This window comes from Larus michahellis, chromosome 8, assembly GCF_964199755.1.
Source record: "Larus michahellis chromosome 8, bLarMic1.1, whole genome shotgun sequence".
NCBI lineage: Eukaryota > Metazoa > Chordata > Aves > Charadriiformes > Laridae > Larus > Larus michahellis.
The window spans coordinates 7,104,295-7,120,758 of NC_133903.1; the positions used below are offsets into that span (position 1 = coordinate 7,104,295).

Genomic DNA, 16,464 nt, shown 5'->3' on the forward strand with positions numbered 1-16,464 from the left:
CAGCCATCTGGCCTGCATTTCTCCATTTATTCAATCAGACATATGTTGCTTTTATCCCCGCCACTGCCAGCTCTCCCCTGTTCTCTGAAAACATGTGCATCCTCCACTCTCTGCTCATTTTCAGCTCAGCACAAAGCAGAGGCCATGAGCTTGGCACGGTGCAGATATCTAACAAGTGAACGTGCCCGTTATAGCCACTTCCACCAACAGATTTCTCCCACTTGTACCTAAAAATCAGTGTTTGCACAAAACAAGGCAGCTCTGGCAGACTGAGATGTAATTCCGAGTTGGGAACCCCACTGCTGCAAAGCAGCATCGCTCCACCGAAGCCAACAGCATCCTATTGCTTCATGCCAGCCAGGGACTGGAAGGAGAGATCTCCTCCAGCTATGAAGGTGTGGAGAACCAGAGCCCACAAAGAGTGTGTCTCTCTGGGGACATCACAGCACGCGTACGCCAAAGCAAGGAGGCAGATTCCACGCTGCTCTTCACAGGCTCTGCTGTACACTAACACATGCAAGAACATGTCCAGGCCATCCCTGTCAAGGTGTAGCACCACAAACCATCTTCTCTGATCAGCCCCCTGTTTGGACCTTTCACTTCCAGCTATGATTTCTTCCCTCTAACGAGAAGAACGCCCGCCTAGGGGGACCAGAAGCCAGAACTACAAATAACGGATGGAAAGGGAGAGAGAGGAATGCTGCACAGCTCCAGCAATGCAGGCTCCCACCGCGTGAGCCAACAGCATTGCCCTATGGCCTCTATGGCCTTCAGAGGGCAAGAGAATGAGGAGATCCATCAGCTTGTCCAAGGATGGCCAATGCTGGCACACCAGTGTTGGACATGGGAAGCAACCTACGAGCCATAGAGGCTGTTTCAGAGCTGCAGCCATTGCTAGCAAGAAGATAGAGCTGTTGGTTGGGAGAAGGCTTAGCTTCCACCAAGCATGAAAACTCCCGCCCTGGCTCTTTTGCAACCTGGAGATGACTGCTCTCCCACAACATGACTCTCATCCCCCACCTGCCTGCAGCAAAAGCACGTCTTCACCTTCACATCAGCTTTGGCTTCACATTCCTCTTCCATGAGGCTCCTCCAAAGACCGCCCTTCAAGCTGGAACCGTCTCTTTGAGTCCGCAACAGGGCAAGGAGTGAATTATGTTTAATTACACACTGTCCAGGGTCTTAAGTATCAGGCCAAGTGTTACCAGATGTGCAGGGATCACTGTCAAAGTGGATCCACAGCCTTGAATGCCTGTTTGGATATTTAATATGTTGGTATTTGGGGCGTGAGGGCCAGAGCTGGGGGTTTCAGTGCAAATGTTACGAATCTCTTCTACTCTTACCATCGCCTTTTAATAACGTCATAAATCATCAGGCACTTCTCAGGTGACCACGTAATTGCCCATTTGTGTATGCAAGCAAGCTTCTCTGGACTCCAACTCTTTGCTGCCAGCAAAGGAGACCTGCTGAGAGCAAACTCTAGGGTTTTACGTGCCCCATCTCTCTCCTTCAACAAGTCATCTCTTGGCATATGTGCTTCAGATGCACTGTGGCAGCGCACGAAAAAGAAAAGTAACTGATACAGGAAGATTAAAAAAAGGTTGGATCGTTCTGTTCCTAATGCGAGCCTTGCTGCTCGCAGTCCTTTGATTGCGGCAGAAATAAAAGATGGAAATTCACTGGAGGCAAAGGAATTAATTAAAAGGAGAATAAAGGAGCATCAGTCTGTTGGAGTCCTGGCATCAATTCTGAGAATAGTTTTGAAGTGGCAACAGTTTTACTTGTTCTTTAAAGTTGTTCTTCTACGTCCTGCACGGTGACTCAGGGAACGAACATGCAGCATGTGCAGCGCCATAGCTTTCTCCTAGTTCCTGAGCCTTCAGTTTTCTCATCTTCGAGAGATACTTGCTTCAAGCAAGAACTGAGACTCTCCCCATCCCATCAACTCCAGGAGCTATGGCTCCAAAAAATCTGGGGACAAGGCAACCCAGCCGGCACAGGACCTACCTGCCCGCTGGTGGGGACACCCAGCCACTGCCTTGGCATCCTTCCACCTTCTTCTGCTTCAAGGAGGAGATTTCTGCAGAAACCAGGTCTCTTCAGGACCTCACACCACCATCCTACACTGAACTGCTCCTAACTGCTTTCTTCTGATCCACTGAGATCTTCAAAGCATGGTGGAGCCATCATCCTTCATCGGGCTGCCAGCACTCATTTTGGCCTTGTAAACTGTCTCCGGACAGTTTCATAACTCTGCAAGAAATAACTGCTGAGGTTCTGCTGTAGGTGAGAAGAACGCTAACCACCTTCAGCCAAACCACAGCTCAAACTGGGATTGTCTTGAAATACAGCTATGCACATAAATGCAGACCATGGTTCTTCACAGCTTTCTTCTGGTTCCTGAGCCTTCAGTTTTCTTGTCTTCGAGAGATACTTGCTTCAAGCAAGTACTGAGACTCTCCCCATCCCATCGTCTCCAGGAGCTACAGCTCCAAAAAAACCTACCAAGTCTCTTGAGATTCATAACAAAATCAATAAGAGTTCCCAACCCTACCCTCCACCCAGGTTCTGCTTTAAAAATTTACGTTCAGCTGCCATGCGAAGAGCAAGATCTGTCACTGAGAGCATCCCAGCTGAGCTCGGGAGGGTTTCACGGCCAGATTTCTTTCCAAAGGGCACTGGTTACCCCTCCTCTTCATCCACGAACTTGGCTCCAGCTTCACCCAAAGAGAAGCATGGGGTCTGGGGACTGTTTTCAGGTCAGAGCTGGGTACATCGCGCACACGCACAACCTGTTGTGCAGTTCATCAACCTACCATGTCACGCAACCAGAAACCCACTAACAACAAGGCGTATGTTAACACTTACAGGCAACTGGTCGGGCCGCGATGGAAAGGCTGACATGAGGCTCCCACAGCTGGACACAGCTGGAGTTAGGTGATCATCAAACCTTGGCAGGACTGATACATAATTTAAGCCCAAATTTCCCTTTATTTTAAAGAATGTTTGCCTAGAAAAAAACCCACATTTAGAAGCAGTCTTGCACCATCAGAGTGATTAATACTAAAAAGGAATCGCTCATTCAAGGTTCCTGTTCAGTAATTCAAGTTTTATGAACCTTTTACAGGGCAGAGAGCTTATTGTGACAGAGACCTAAGTTCTGTGAATACAGCAAGCCCTCACACGCTTCCCAACACACTTTGAAGCAGAGAAATATTAATTTTTAATATACATAACAAGATCAGAACAAGGCCACCCCTTGTTATCTGCCTTGTAACAAGATCAGGATCAAACCGAGGGTGCTCTCGGGGAGGACGCAGTGGCTGGGTTACACCGGCACCGTGTGTCCTTCCCATCTGCACAGCAGGTAATTAGCCAGCATGCCACGCTCGCAGCCCGTGCCCAGGCTAATTACGGTGACCCGCTGGGACCCGGGTGGGCTGTACCAGGCTCAGCAGCCCCATCTCCCCCCCGAGGCTGACAGGCTCTGACACTGCCTCTGCCCCCCCATGGGATGCGGCTGAAGGACGAGAGATGAGCTCCAACGGCCAGCACAGGGCAATGCCCACCCTGCTATCGCCACCTGAGGTCCAGGGCCGGTCTGCGTGATCAGGGCAGCGTGGTCTCCTAAACCATGCCAGGCACCCTGCAGAGGCAGGGACCTGCAGCAGAGCCGGGGGGTGGGGGGAGCTGGGGACACCCTTCATCACTGCCTGGAAGAAAGCGAGGGACGTGGCGCAGGCACCCAGAGACCCCCCGATCACAGAGCCAGGGGACAGGAGTGACCCAGAGCCATCTGCTGGTGCTAACGCCAGGATAGCACCCTCCAACAAAACTGTAACCCACCGTCCTCCCATCTAACCCACCCCACCTAAGACAAGATCTGAGCTTCAAACCTGGGCGGATGCAGAGCGCTGCCATCCTTTTAGCAAACCTCCCTCCCCACACAAACTGAAAATAAATAATAAAGCACAACTTCAGCTGCAGGAGCCAGCCAGATACAGCCTGGACCCCAGGAAAGCCTGGCAGGTGAGGGCAGGATGGTGCCCCGGAGGCTCAGCATCGTGAGCTGCCGCAGCAGGTTTAGTCCCACTCCTGTACATGGCCCCTTCCCTAGACCAGGGCGCTGGGATGCCCCCACCATCGCACTCAGACCTTCATCTCCAACGCGTGCGCTGATCCGGCAGCAGCACATGCCTCCCCTGCAGGGCAGGATCAGGCCCTTGGGGATGCCTTTCTCCCGTCTCTTTCCGGCAGCAGCCCAGCCCCTTCCCAACGGATCCTTTGTGAAGGAGAGGCACCAGCGGCAGCTCTGCGCCGCCCGGGTGGCAGCGGAGCGGATGCAGGTTGTCACGCTTGGGTCTCTGACACCGCAGGGGGATGTTCAACTCCCTCCCTCCCCCCAAAATGGGCTTTTCATGGAGACAAACGATCCCTTCCCTCAACAAAACCTAAATTCTCAGCCGAAAGTACTTGGCAGCAGCCTCTTGAAATTTTTCTCATGGCTTGTGTGGCTTAGGAACATGACTTTCTGAAATATAAAAGCAGCCAGAGGAAGAGGCCGATGCTCTTGTTGAAGAATAACATCCCCCTGCCCCCCGCCCCAGCTACGTGCCCCGCTGGGCTGTCGCTCGCAGGGACAGAGATGGCAGGTCCAAGCAGTTGGGAAAAGCTTTGCCCAGCCATCAGTAACCCACCCAGTCCCGGAGCATCACTGCCATGATGGGGCTGCATCGGCCAGGGAATGGAGGGGCGGCCAGCGGCCCCCTCCCGCTCCCCAGCATCTATTGACAAGTGGCAGTGATGAGGGATTGCGCTGACGAGCACCTGATCAATGGCACTTATCGAGTCCCCTCCGTGCTCCCGGTAATTGGAGGATTTCTTTCGCTTCCACTCTTATTGACGCTTCCTCCCTGGCAGGGTGTCCGTGGGGGTGCGGTGTCACTTGGAATTACAGGAGAGCTGAGCAGCACAGGCAGGATCGGGAACAGCGGCACAGCACGCAGTGGGAAAGGGCAGGGGAAACCTTCGAGGCATGATCAGCATCCACAGCCAGCCTCAAAGAAGGAAAAAAAATTAAAAAAATAATAAAATAATCACAGGTAGGACTGCCAAGGTGGCAGAGGCATTTCAGGATCCTGCTCCATCGGTGCGCAGAGGCCTTGGGCTAGAACAGGGATGCAGGACTCTGCTGCCGGGTCCCCCCCTCTCACTGTGCCATGTGTTTTGGGAGCTTGATTTCACCTGCAGCACGAAGCGAGCATCCCCGGGCTCACGAGGAGCCATCCTGCCCTCAGACGGGTGCTGGTGCGGGGAGCAGAGTGGGGCCAGGCAGGAGCCAGCCCTGCCCACAGCCCAGGCCCCCACAGGACTGGGGTTTGGGATGCTCCGGAGCAGCTGGGAAGTTGGGCGGTGTAGGAGGGCTCCGCCAGCCCCCGCCGAGCGGCACCACGCAGCGCTGGGCAGGAGGCAGAAGCGTGATGTGGCCTCCGGGGACGGGATCTGTCACTTTTCTTGTCCCTTCCCATCAATCACCGGTGGGTCTTTTTTTTTTTTTCCCTTTAATTTTTTTTTCCATTTTGCACAATACGGTGCTCACCGAAAGCGGCCGCTAATTCGCCAGCGGAACTAGCCCAAAGGGTGCAGGAGGGGGCAGGCGAGGAGATGGCCAATTCTTCATTCCGACTGCAGAAACACCCCCTCCCCGTGCACCCACGGGTAGCTGCGCACACAGAGGCCGGCCACGCACACACGCTGTTTAGGGGCTAAGTAATAAATCAATAGCAAAGTGGTCAGCCTTTCCCTCTGCAAGGACGCTTAACAAGGTCACATCCTTATTCTCTCCAGACTAATGAGTGGAGATTACTAATAAGACCTCAGTGACAAGTGACTATATTAATGTAATTCTCTCCTGCTTGTAATCAATTTTGTGTGTTAAAATGCACAGCGGTGTCAGCCGCCCAGCATGGCTGCGCCGTCCCAGTGCTGCAGAGCTGCCGGCTGCACTGGGAGAGAGGAGTTTGATTCCTCTCGTGTCCCGGCCGAGCCGTGGGGTTTCCTCGGCAGAGCACGCACGGTGGTACCAAAGCGCTCCCAGGAGGAGCCCAGCAGCGCATCCCGCTCCCAACATGCTGCTGTTCCCCTTCAGCCGCCTAAAACATCTCTCTGCTGGCGCTCGAATGGCCCAAATGACAAAAGTTTTCTGTGAGTGCTTATGAGAAGCTCATTTCAGCCATTTCACCCTGTATTTTAGTCTCAAACACCCACCACTCTGCGCGCTCCAGGTCGGGGTGGTTGGTGTCACCAGCAGCCCCAAAGCGAGCATCCGTGCTGGAACAGGGATGCTCCTTTTGGTCTGTGGCTCTGGATCACGTCGGACGTGGAAAGCCTGGATGTCCGCAGGGAGTCATCCCTGCTGCCTGCAAACCCCGGCAGGACCCGGGGTCGAACACTTCCAACCACTTGCAGGTGCAAATTCGGTTAGCCGGGGCACGCTGCCTCTGTGCCCCGGTTACCGCCCCAGTGGCCTGACTGACTGCAATATTCCCCATTTGCATTTCAAACGACTCCTCAGATCAAGAGTGACTCACTTAAAGAGATGCATGAATAATTTTGAAGCCGTTTAGGCTTCTGTGATCGGCGAGCTGTCTCTGCGCAGAGGGAGGAGGCGGCGAAACCTAAAGAGCTGCGGTGGATTTTCCACCCAGGACCGCTACCACCAAAAGGTGAGTGTGTCAAACGCCAGCAGACGTGGGCACACCGTGCCCGAAGCACTGACACATCAGGATCTTAGACCCTACCCAGGGGAAAGCCCCCACTTGTACAGCCCAGATGAGACTCCCCCAGGCCAGGACACACAACCTAATGCCAGGCATACGGGGCCCGGGAGTTTAGGCAGAGCCCCAGTCACTAACGGAGCGGTGCAGGATCAGACCTGCACTTCTCCAGCCTCTCAGCACATCCGTGGAAAACTGCAATATACTTCTTGTGTGTATTTCATGTCTTTGTTACAGAGCAGAGCTGGCCCACCCCACTCGGGGGGACTAATTCGGACAAGCCCAGGGTGAGACAGCGCCAGAGAGATCCGAGTGGGAACCTGCAAACCCTGACTCATGAGGGCAATGCGTGGCATCCCTGGACGGTACATCCTCTCGCAAGGAAAGTCTCATCCTAAACCATCACCCCGGCGGTGCCGATGCCGGAGCAGAACCTGCCCAGCCTGCGCCTCCCGCCTCTCCAGCTCCCAGCCACAGCCCAGGCTTTCAAAGAGCTTTTCAAAGACCTGCAGAAAGCCGCCCGGAACATCCCTCTGCTCCTCACTTTAATTTCTAAACAAACACACCAGAAAAATGTGGTGGGAGACGCAGAGGGAGATCCGAGAGCTCCGCCGGCTCCTCTGCCCACCACCCCCAGCTAGACGAGCCGGGGATGTTTCAGCCCGCTGGAGCAGGGCATGGGGGGCACGGCTGGCAGAGACGCCTGGCGCAGCTCGCTCTACCTCAGAGCATCTCGGTCTCCCCCACAGCACGGTCCTTGCTGGAGAGCTGAAATGGAGCGTGAGAGCAAGGGCAGGAATTAAACTGAGCCGCCCGAGATGCTCCGTGGAGGAGGACAGCAGCAGGGTCACCTCGCGGGATGCAGCCGGAGGGGAGAACAGACCACCCCAAGGGCTCCAGGCTGGTGGCCAGGCGATGCCAGCCCTTCCCAAGCCCCTTCAGCCATCCCAAGAGCTGGGGTGTGGGGAAGGAGCCATTAGGCTTCAGTCTCACCCAGCTCCCGGAGTCCCCTCAGCTCCCGCTCCAGGTCCTGCGGGACACGGGAGCATCCCTCCGACGCAGGCCGTCTCCCTAAGCAGGCGGATTTCCAAAGCCCTTTGAAAAGCCATTTAGAGCTAAGTCCTGGTATTAAACCTGGCCTTTCATTAGTCAGGTTTTCAATCTCTGCCCAAACCCGTTTCAGCAAAAAGTTTTTTAAAAGGTCAGGAAGAAGCTTTTAAGCATATTTGCCAATTAACTATTGTAACCCCCTCCCTGACTCGACGCGAGCTGCCCACTTCCGTCTCAGGGGATGGTAATTACTGTTTTATAAATAAGCTTTGAACTCTCTTAAGTAATAGTCTCTCCTTGCATAAAAGCACTCTCTAAATCCACTGCCCTTTTCCACCTTCTGTCACTGTCTGCATCTAAAAATAATCTAGGAAAAAAAGCTCATAATACTTTTAAGAAGAAACTCTCTCTTACTGTGATGACTATTTCTCCGGCCCCTCAATAATTCAACTAACAGAAACGCTGCAGCTTTCACCGCTGCTTGTGAAGTTTTCATGATATTTGACATCTTTTCAGAAGTTACACGGAGGTGAGAAAAAAACCTGTCCATGTTTATACGTTTAAATTTTAGCCCCTGAGGTTACAAAAGAGTAACCAGGGGAGCACGAGAAAAAGGGCGTGAATGAACAAGTATTTTCCAAAGGTATTGATTCGCATAATATTGATTTTTTTTATTTTTTTAAAACCAGCCCCATGATTTCTAGGTGCCCGGCTTTATGTATTTATTTGAGCAGTCTGGGATAGCAACACGGGCAGACTCAAACTCCTTCAGACACTCGGGTTACTTCTGCACACCCCACTGCACAGCCTGTATATAAAACCACCATTTATTTAAAAGAGACAGCCACAGAGAAAGCATTCCTCAGTCGGGAAGACCATGACTTGTTCCACTCTGCAAGTCACAGCTTTTATCCGGAAAAAAAAAAAAAAAAAATCACAGCCAACACTAACACGCAGCTTTAATCACTTTAGCCTGACACTATCTATGTAACAACACATGGAATAACCCGACTCAATTTTGCCTTGCAGCTGAGCCAGGCTAAAATTCAGACTCGCAAACCTGCTTGTATCAGCAACAAGCACTTCATGGGCTTCGGCGGGCTTTGGATGGGGAACAAAACTCAGGAGCTGCCACATGAAAGCAAGGGAATAACGTCAGCGTGGAAGTGGGGGGCAGGAGGGCCAAGTCATGCTCCCTTGCCCCATCGCCGACTCGGCGCTGGGGGGAAAAGACCCCCCCCTACACAAGGCAGGCACAGCCCCTCTTGCCTGCCCTCCCTAAAATCCGCCTAGGATCCCTTTAAACGGTTTCAAATGTTAATTCCTCATCGTGACAGCAAAAGCTATTTTTAATCCCACGTGAAAGCAGTTTGCAGAAGACCAAACTTTGCACGTATTACGGCTTGCTTCCCAAGTCCGGGCAGCGCTGTGTGTTCGGGAGCAGGAAAATGGGGGGGACACCATCGCGGGGGGACCTGTACGGCTGGCACGGACACGCAGAGCCCTGTCCTAAGCGTAGAGCTGGGACTAAAGCCTTGTACAAACAGCCAAGGGATAGAAAAGGGACACGGAGCCCCTCTACACATGGACACATTTCTTCTGTCCAACAGCAAATCCAAAGTATCGTGCTTTAAAGTAAAAGCATCAAAATATCTTCTCCACAGTTATGAAATCACAGCTTTTTCTCAGTTTTCCTGCACTTTTTTATTTTGTGTTTTAGGATTTATTTTCCAAACATAGGGGTGTTTGGAACACCCTCCAAACAGAGGGCAGGGGAAGCTGATAGAGAAAGGCCTCGGTTTTGTAACGCAAGTTAAGAAAAGAAAGAAGCGATCACAAAGTAATAAACCCAAGAAGTGTGCTGCAGGACTGAGTTTCTGCAAATGCACCAAGGGAAACAAGGGCCACTCTCAGCCGCAGAACGCTGAAACGCGAGTCCATCAGGAGAACAGATTAGCCGGTGTCAATGAATAAAGATAATGTCCCGGAGCAGCTCTCAGTGCATCGCCATCTGACTCCTCTCGCAAGACCCTTTTGTCTCTTCCCACCTATGTATTCCTTAAATGTGCCCGTGAAAAGCTCGCCCTGGAAGGGGATACAAGCTCCGTGCCAAAATGCCGCCTGGTGACTCCAGAAGAGTAGCTGTAACGTCGGATTTTATTCAACAGCTTGTGCTATAGAGTGGCTTGATCTGTCTGTGCAATCACAACACACACAAAAAACCCCCTCAAGGCATCTACTTAGCTCTACTTTTCAACTGCCAATAACACTCACAGCAAAAGTCAAAAGAGCAGCGCTGGAGCCGCGTCCTTTCCCTGCCGCTCAAAGGCTTCGGGGTTGCAAGGTTCGGAGATAACAAAGTCTGGCTCAAGAAATCCTGGATGCCTTTCAAGAACATTATTAGCTCCCATGAATGGATTTGAAGGGGGGGGGGGGGGGGAGAAGGGAAAAAAACCCCAAACCCTACATGGTATGTAGCAGCTCTCTGCTGACCATCCACCTCCCCTGGGCACACACACACACGCTCCCCAGCTGGGACACCCCCAGCACTGTTTAATGCGTGCAGAGAAGCAGAGGGTAATGCATGACAAACCACGTGAAAAGTTCCTCCCCCCGCATGCAAACCTGCATGCCCTGCAGCTGATCAAAAGGGAGAAAATGGCAAAAATAAGCTACATCCAGCCTCCAAGAGATTCAGAGCTCCGGGAAGGCTCGGCGGCACCGGAGGATGCTCGGCACCGATGCCCGCTCGCTGTGTGCCACCGCAGCCCGCTGTGGGGCTCCAGCCTGGCCGCTCACCTAAAGGCGTTTGCCAACTGTGACGAGCCATCCCATAGTACTTTTTACTACTTCTGCCCCAAACTGTAAGAAAGTAAGGAATTCTTTACAATTCCTATGAAATCCAGTGTGTGCCATCATCCAGGGCTTCCCAACGGCTGCTCTCCTGCAGCGTGCGACACTCGGGGACGTGAAGGGTTGTTGGGAGCCTTGGCCCAGCCCCGTTCCTGTGTAACTCTTTCTTTGGCTATTGGAAAAAAGCAGGAAGAGGAGATGGAAAAGAGGGACTCGGATCATAAGATCATACATGGAAATACAAGAGAGAGGAGAAGTGTCGTAGTGAGCTGGTGTTGCAGCAAAGTTTCGGTGGATGGAGACAAGGAAGCTGTTCTCTGGATAAGCACCCTCAGGCTGAGTGCTCTCAACATGAATTCCCTCAAATTCCCTTTTATGCAAACCAGCATCTGCCAAGACCATTCCCTGCACCGCCTTCGTGTCCCAAATCCGCCGTTACCCACCACTCCTCCTGCCCCATTCCCCACAGCACCAGCGCCGCCGAGGCTGTGCCGGATTATGGTGCAAGGCAGATGGAGCGGTCCAAACCTCCGAGCATCATCGGGCAGGCTGTGTGGGAAACGAACCCGGCTCTGGCAACCGAAAAGGGAACAATCCCGTGCAAAGATCTCAGCTACGTCCCCGAAAACATGGCCAGCGGGGCAGAGCGGCGGCGGCTGGAGAGGCCCCCGAGCAAACAGCCCCCTGCGAAACGCGAACACCCCGAGCACCCCAAACACCGCCTGCGGCCCCGACGCCGCTCCCCTCGCACGGGGAAGGCCCTGGGCTGAAAGTGAGCGCTGCTCTGCGGACACAGAGGGGTTTACACCCCTTACACCCCGCAGTGACCTGGCCCACAAGTGCAGTTTTCCCTCAATTCACGCAAGCAAGGGCAGGATTTGGTCCCGTGCCGTCAGGCTGAGCATCCTTTCAAATATTTGCGACGAAATTCTAAATATCACCGGCAAACATCTCACATTTAATTAAGTTCTTACGTTTGCCTTCGCCTGCGCTCCCACAAAGCTGACAGCCAGCCAGCGGGGTCCCCAGGTTCCCAAACAGGACACTCGCACGCCCCAAGCCACCGCGTGAGCGGAGGAGCAGACACGCCAATATCACTTTTTCTTTTTATTTAGGTTTACTTTAAGCAGTACTGAGTGCCAAAAAAAATTAAAAGTAGCGTTTTGCTTTAGGATAAAACGTCACGTCATGCTTGGATTATCCATTAGGTAATTTATGTTGCAGTCTAGAAAAGGTGTTTAATCTTCTTATAATTAGCTAAACCTATAGCAACTCCAGGAATTTCATATAAGATGCTTACTGCTTGTGCAGAACATTTTCTTTTCACTAGCAAAAAGAACCACTCCAAAAAAGGGACTTTGGGCTATTTCAAATTTAAATAAAATAAAACACACTAGTAAGAACAAATGGTTTCTGTCAGTAACTTACGTTATAACGTAAACTACTCGGCACCCACAAGCAGATTCTCCTGCCACAGCAGTGAAATCACTACAGGACTGAACTACCAAGAAAGAACAAAATAATTCTGTGGCGATATTTTTCCGAGGGAATTTGGGTTTTTTTGGTTTTTTTTTCCACATTTACTTAAGACAAGCAACAACCTACAGGTGCCTTCGGGCCAAATATCTTGGCACGAGAAGCAGTTGGTGTAATTTTGGTTTCCTAGCAAGTTCAAATATTTTAAAAATGTTTACACCACTTTGAGATATTCATTGGAAAAACCTGAACTTGTGTGCAACTTCTATTTTCCTCCACTCCAAACGCACCCCAGCTTTAAACATTTAGCTCTGTCTGGCTTTCCCGGGAAAAAAACCCTCAGTGTAGCAAGGTCTTGTAAAAAGACAAAACAAGAGAGGCAAAGAGAAAAGGAAACTAAGGAAAATAGTTGTGCGTGTGATTGAAAACACACTTACTCTATGCAGAGCTAAAGCAAAACATCTACTGATATATTTTTTTTTTCCTCGCTAGAAAGGATGCAAGCTCTTCCCAGCCCAGCGTACGCTTCCCTGCGATGCATCTGGCCGCGCCAAAAACCTTCCCTGCTCCATTTCTCCAAATTTACCATAACCATATGCAGAATCATCTTAAAACATCTCGCTGGTATCCGGCCAGGCTCCCTGCAAGCACTTACAGCACTAAAAACTCACTACACAGCAACCCAAAACTAAGATTTATTTATTCTTCTCTCGCTGTGGTCCGTCCTGCAAACGTCTCGCCGGACTCCGGCGAGCGATATGAAACCGTTCGATCTTCCACGCTTTAATTACGTGCTCCCAGTCATTAAACTCGCATTCTGCCAAGTGAGATCTATCTTGTAATCCTCACCCAAAGAGATTAGTTATCATCATTATTGTTTCTAGAGGAGCGTAGATACAAATGGAACTGAGAAATGAGCTAATAAATCACGGCAATATTAATACAGTCATAAAAATAAGTGCGCTACTTACTGCGTTTGAAGGTGTGTTAAGTCAATAACTTTACAGTCCAGATGTGGTCTTACAGAGCTGAAACTCTGCGGGTAAAATTACCGCTAAAATTACACTTTCCATTAAACACGCTGATTTTCACAGGTTATTATTTTGGCAAGGATTGTGAAGTCGCAAGCTCCCCCAAAACATCGAGAAACATTAAGAGCATGTAAGAAATAAAGTATTCCGGTGGGGTTTGGAGGGGCGGGGGGGGAGGATAGGATGGAGAGAAGCAGGAAGGACAGGGAGAGCTACTCCTTTTATTATTTTCAGATGTTTCCCCGAGAACACCGCAGTGCTTTTATAAATCTACACATTTGGACTCTCTTCAAAATAACGGACCAGATTCTTTCCTGGCCTTCAAGGGACTTAGCGCTCCGGCTCCGTTTGGCCCGGCCACTCCGGAGTTGGCCAGGAGACGGGAGTTTAATAGACACCACATGCACAGTAGCTGCTCTTCCGAATGCTTTATCGCCTGAAGAGTTCAATTCCACCGAAACCCTCAAAACTAAAACAACTCCCTTGAATCAATACGGCTCTGCCCTTTGACACAAACCTACCGAGGAATCCAGGCGATACTGTTTTACCCTTCCTTCGCCGCTTCACCGTTTTTAACGCACAGCCAGGATCAAGCCCGCTCCTGCAAGCCGAGGTCCTCGCCCCCTGTATTTTTATAAGCCACTCGAATAAAACAATTCCTAAAGCAACCCGGTGGGGGAAAACGGTGGGACAGCTGAGAATAAAGCGTTCGAGGGTAAAATCGCAAAGCCTGGATAATTAAAAAAAAAAAAAAAAAAAAAGGCAAATTTCTGATGCCGGCCGTCCCGCTCCCGGCCACCTGGGCTGCGGGATGGGGGACGCGGGGACACACAGGGGGACCGGCTCTAACGCTCCCCCCGCTGTGAACCCGCAGCTCGGCTCCCTTCGCATCCCTGAATGGGACTCGCATCCCAGAACGGGACTCGCATCCTTCCCTACCCCCCCGCCGCCGTTCATTCACCCCTCTCTCTCAGCTCAGCCCCTCGAACCCCCTTTATCTCCAGGGTCCCGCCGCGCTCGGACCAGCCTGTTGCAGAGCAGCCCCATCGCTGCACGGGAGACAACTAAACGCGGCTCGGCGCTTAATTAGCGATTGCCGGGACCACCCCACCGCCCCCCCCCCCCCATTACCTGTACCAGCGCAGCCCCTTCTCGTAGCACCTGTCGAAGAAGTGGGGTTCGGCGCCCACCGCTCGCACCCCGGGGTGCGCCCGCAGGAACTCCAGCAGCGCCCGCGTCCCGCCCTTCTTCACGCCCACGATGATGGCCTGCGGGAAACGCCGGCTGCCGCCCCCCGCCGCCCCCGGCCCCGCAGCCCCCGCCGCCTCCGGCCCCGCGCCGTCGGGGAGCGCGGCGGGCGGCGGCAGCAGCAGGGCGGGAGGCAGCGGCTCGCAGGGCCCCGGCAGGCAGTAGAAGAAGTAGGTGAAGAAGAGGATCATGGTGAGGAGCAGCGAGGCGCGGCGGCCCCCGACGGGTCCCAGCAGCCGCCCGCTACATCCCATCGGGGGCCGCTCCCGGCCCCGCCGGGCAGCGCATCCCGCACCGCCCGCCGAGCCCCCCCCCCACCCCCCCGCCCCGCAACCGCCGCCCCTGCTCCGCGCTCCCCTCCGCGCCTCTCCGCGCACACCCGCGCCCGGCCCGACCCCTCCCCTCCCGCGCCGCCCCCCACGCCCACCCGCGGGGCGGGGGAGGGCACCGACACACGCGTGGAGGGGGGGGCGCGGCGGCAACGCCCCGAGGGGGCGGGAGGTGGGACACGCGTGGGGCACCGCCGGGATCCCCTCGGGGGGGGCGGGACACTCCCCCCCGGACCCCCGTAGGCAGCCCCCCCGTGGGTGCCAGCCCGGCCCGGCGCAGCCCCGGCGACCTGCCGCCCGCTCCGGCGGAGGGAAACGCTCCCGGCCCCGGTGCGCTGGAGGAAAGGATGCGTTTACCCGTGTTTTCCCATCCGGTTTTCTTTCTTTTTCCTCCTGTTTTTGTAATTTCTGGGGTGTTTTCGGCCGCTCGCATCACGCAAAGGGCCGCGCAGGGCAGGCGGCGGCTCCGCGGCGCTGAGGGACCGCAGGCGGGCGCCGGTCTGGAAATAAAGAGCCATCGCCGCGGTGGTAGCCCAGTGCCAGGCAATTAGCACCCACTAATTAGGCTGCTCCGGCTGCAGGCGTGGAAACTCACCCCCCCCGTGTGCGTGTATTGGTTGTTTGGGGTGAGAAGGACAGCCCTGGGTTTCTACCCAGGCCCCCGCACCTTCCGAAATAAGCCCAAAAGCAGCAGTTTAGGTGTTGTGATGTTTTTAAAGTGAGTGTGTGTAATGGACGGTGGGGTGGGATGAGGTGGCTTTTCTTCCGGTGCTGGGGAAACCTAATTCCCCGGGACCCAGAGCAACGTGCGTCCTGGGTGCTAAATAAATCCTGGCCAGTGCCACAGCATTGGTGACACATCGGAGCCAGGCCCTGCAGCAAGTGGCTCTGCAAGCAGCATCCTCTGGTGCCACTGGCCAGGTCTGGGCTTCACATGTGGCAGTGGCACCGTCCCAGCTTGCTCCTGCCCTCCCAGCAGTGTGTGCTGTCACCAAATGCCCATTAGCCAAGACCCAACCCCGGGGTGCCCAAGCCTGGGGCCATTACACCTGGGACCTGCTGTGCCTTCACTGCAATGCTCCCTGGGTCCCCCCTGCCCCATGCCTCGAAACACTGAGGCTGATTTCCAGTCTTGTGTTAAAGCCTTCCTTTTTTCTATCTGAACTCAACAGTGTCTTAATTAACCTGTTAATATAATTAGCTCTTTTTACAATGAAATCCCCCGAGTTTTCCAAGAGGGGGAGCCTGGTGGGGAGGGGGAGATCCGTGGCCTGAGACCAGCAGGGGTGCAGAGCTGCGCAAACACAGCTGCATTGGGAGGCAGCGATGCTCCTGCACGGCTGCGTGGTGCCACAACCGCGTGGTGCCACCGCTGCACCATTGCACGCTTGTGCGATGCCACGGCTGCAAGGTGGCACGGTTGCACGATAGCACCGTTGCAAGACTGCGTGACAGTGCAGATGGATGACAGCTGGGTGGCAGGGTTGCAGGATGACAGGGCTGCAGGATGACAGGGCTGCAGGGTGGCAAGGCTGCAGAGCAGCAAGACTACAGAGTGTCAGGATGGAAGGGCTGCAGGGTGGCAAGGCTGTGTGACAGCATGGCTGCAGGGTGGCAGGACTGCAGGGTGACATGGCTGCAGGGTGACACAGCTCCAGGGTGGCAAGGTGGCAGAGTAGCAAGACTGCAGAGTGGCAGGGT

At 53.7% G+C, this 16,464-nt stretch overlaps 1 protein-coding gene across 1 annotated transcript in view; it reads right to left on the reverse strand.

Moving 5' to 3' along the window:
- Positions 1-14,688, reverse strand: part of HS3ST6 (heparan sulfate-glucosamine 3-sulfotransferase 6) — a 41,429-nt gene extending 26,741 nt beyond the window's left edge. Inside the window, exon 1 of the mRNA XM_074598528.1 lies at positions 14,318-14,688. Within this exon, the coding sequence (XP_074454629.1) occupies positions 14,318-14,688 (371 nt within the window). The remainder of the gene's footprint in view (positions 1-14,317) is intronic.
- Positions 14,689-16,464: the final 1,776 nt, after the last annotated feature.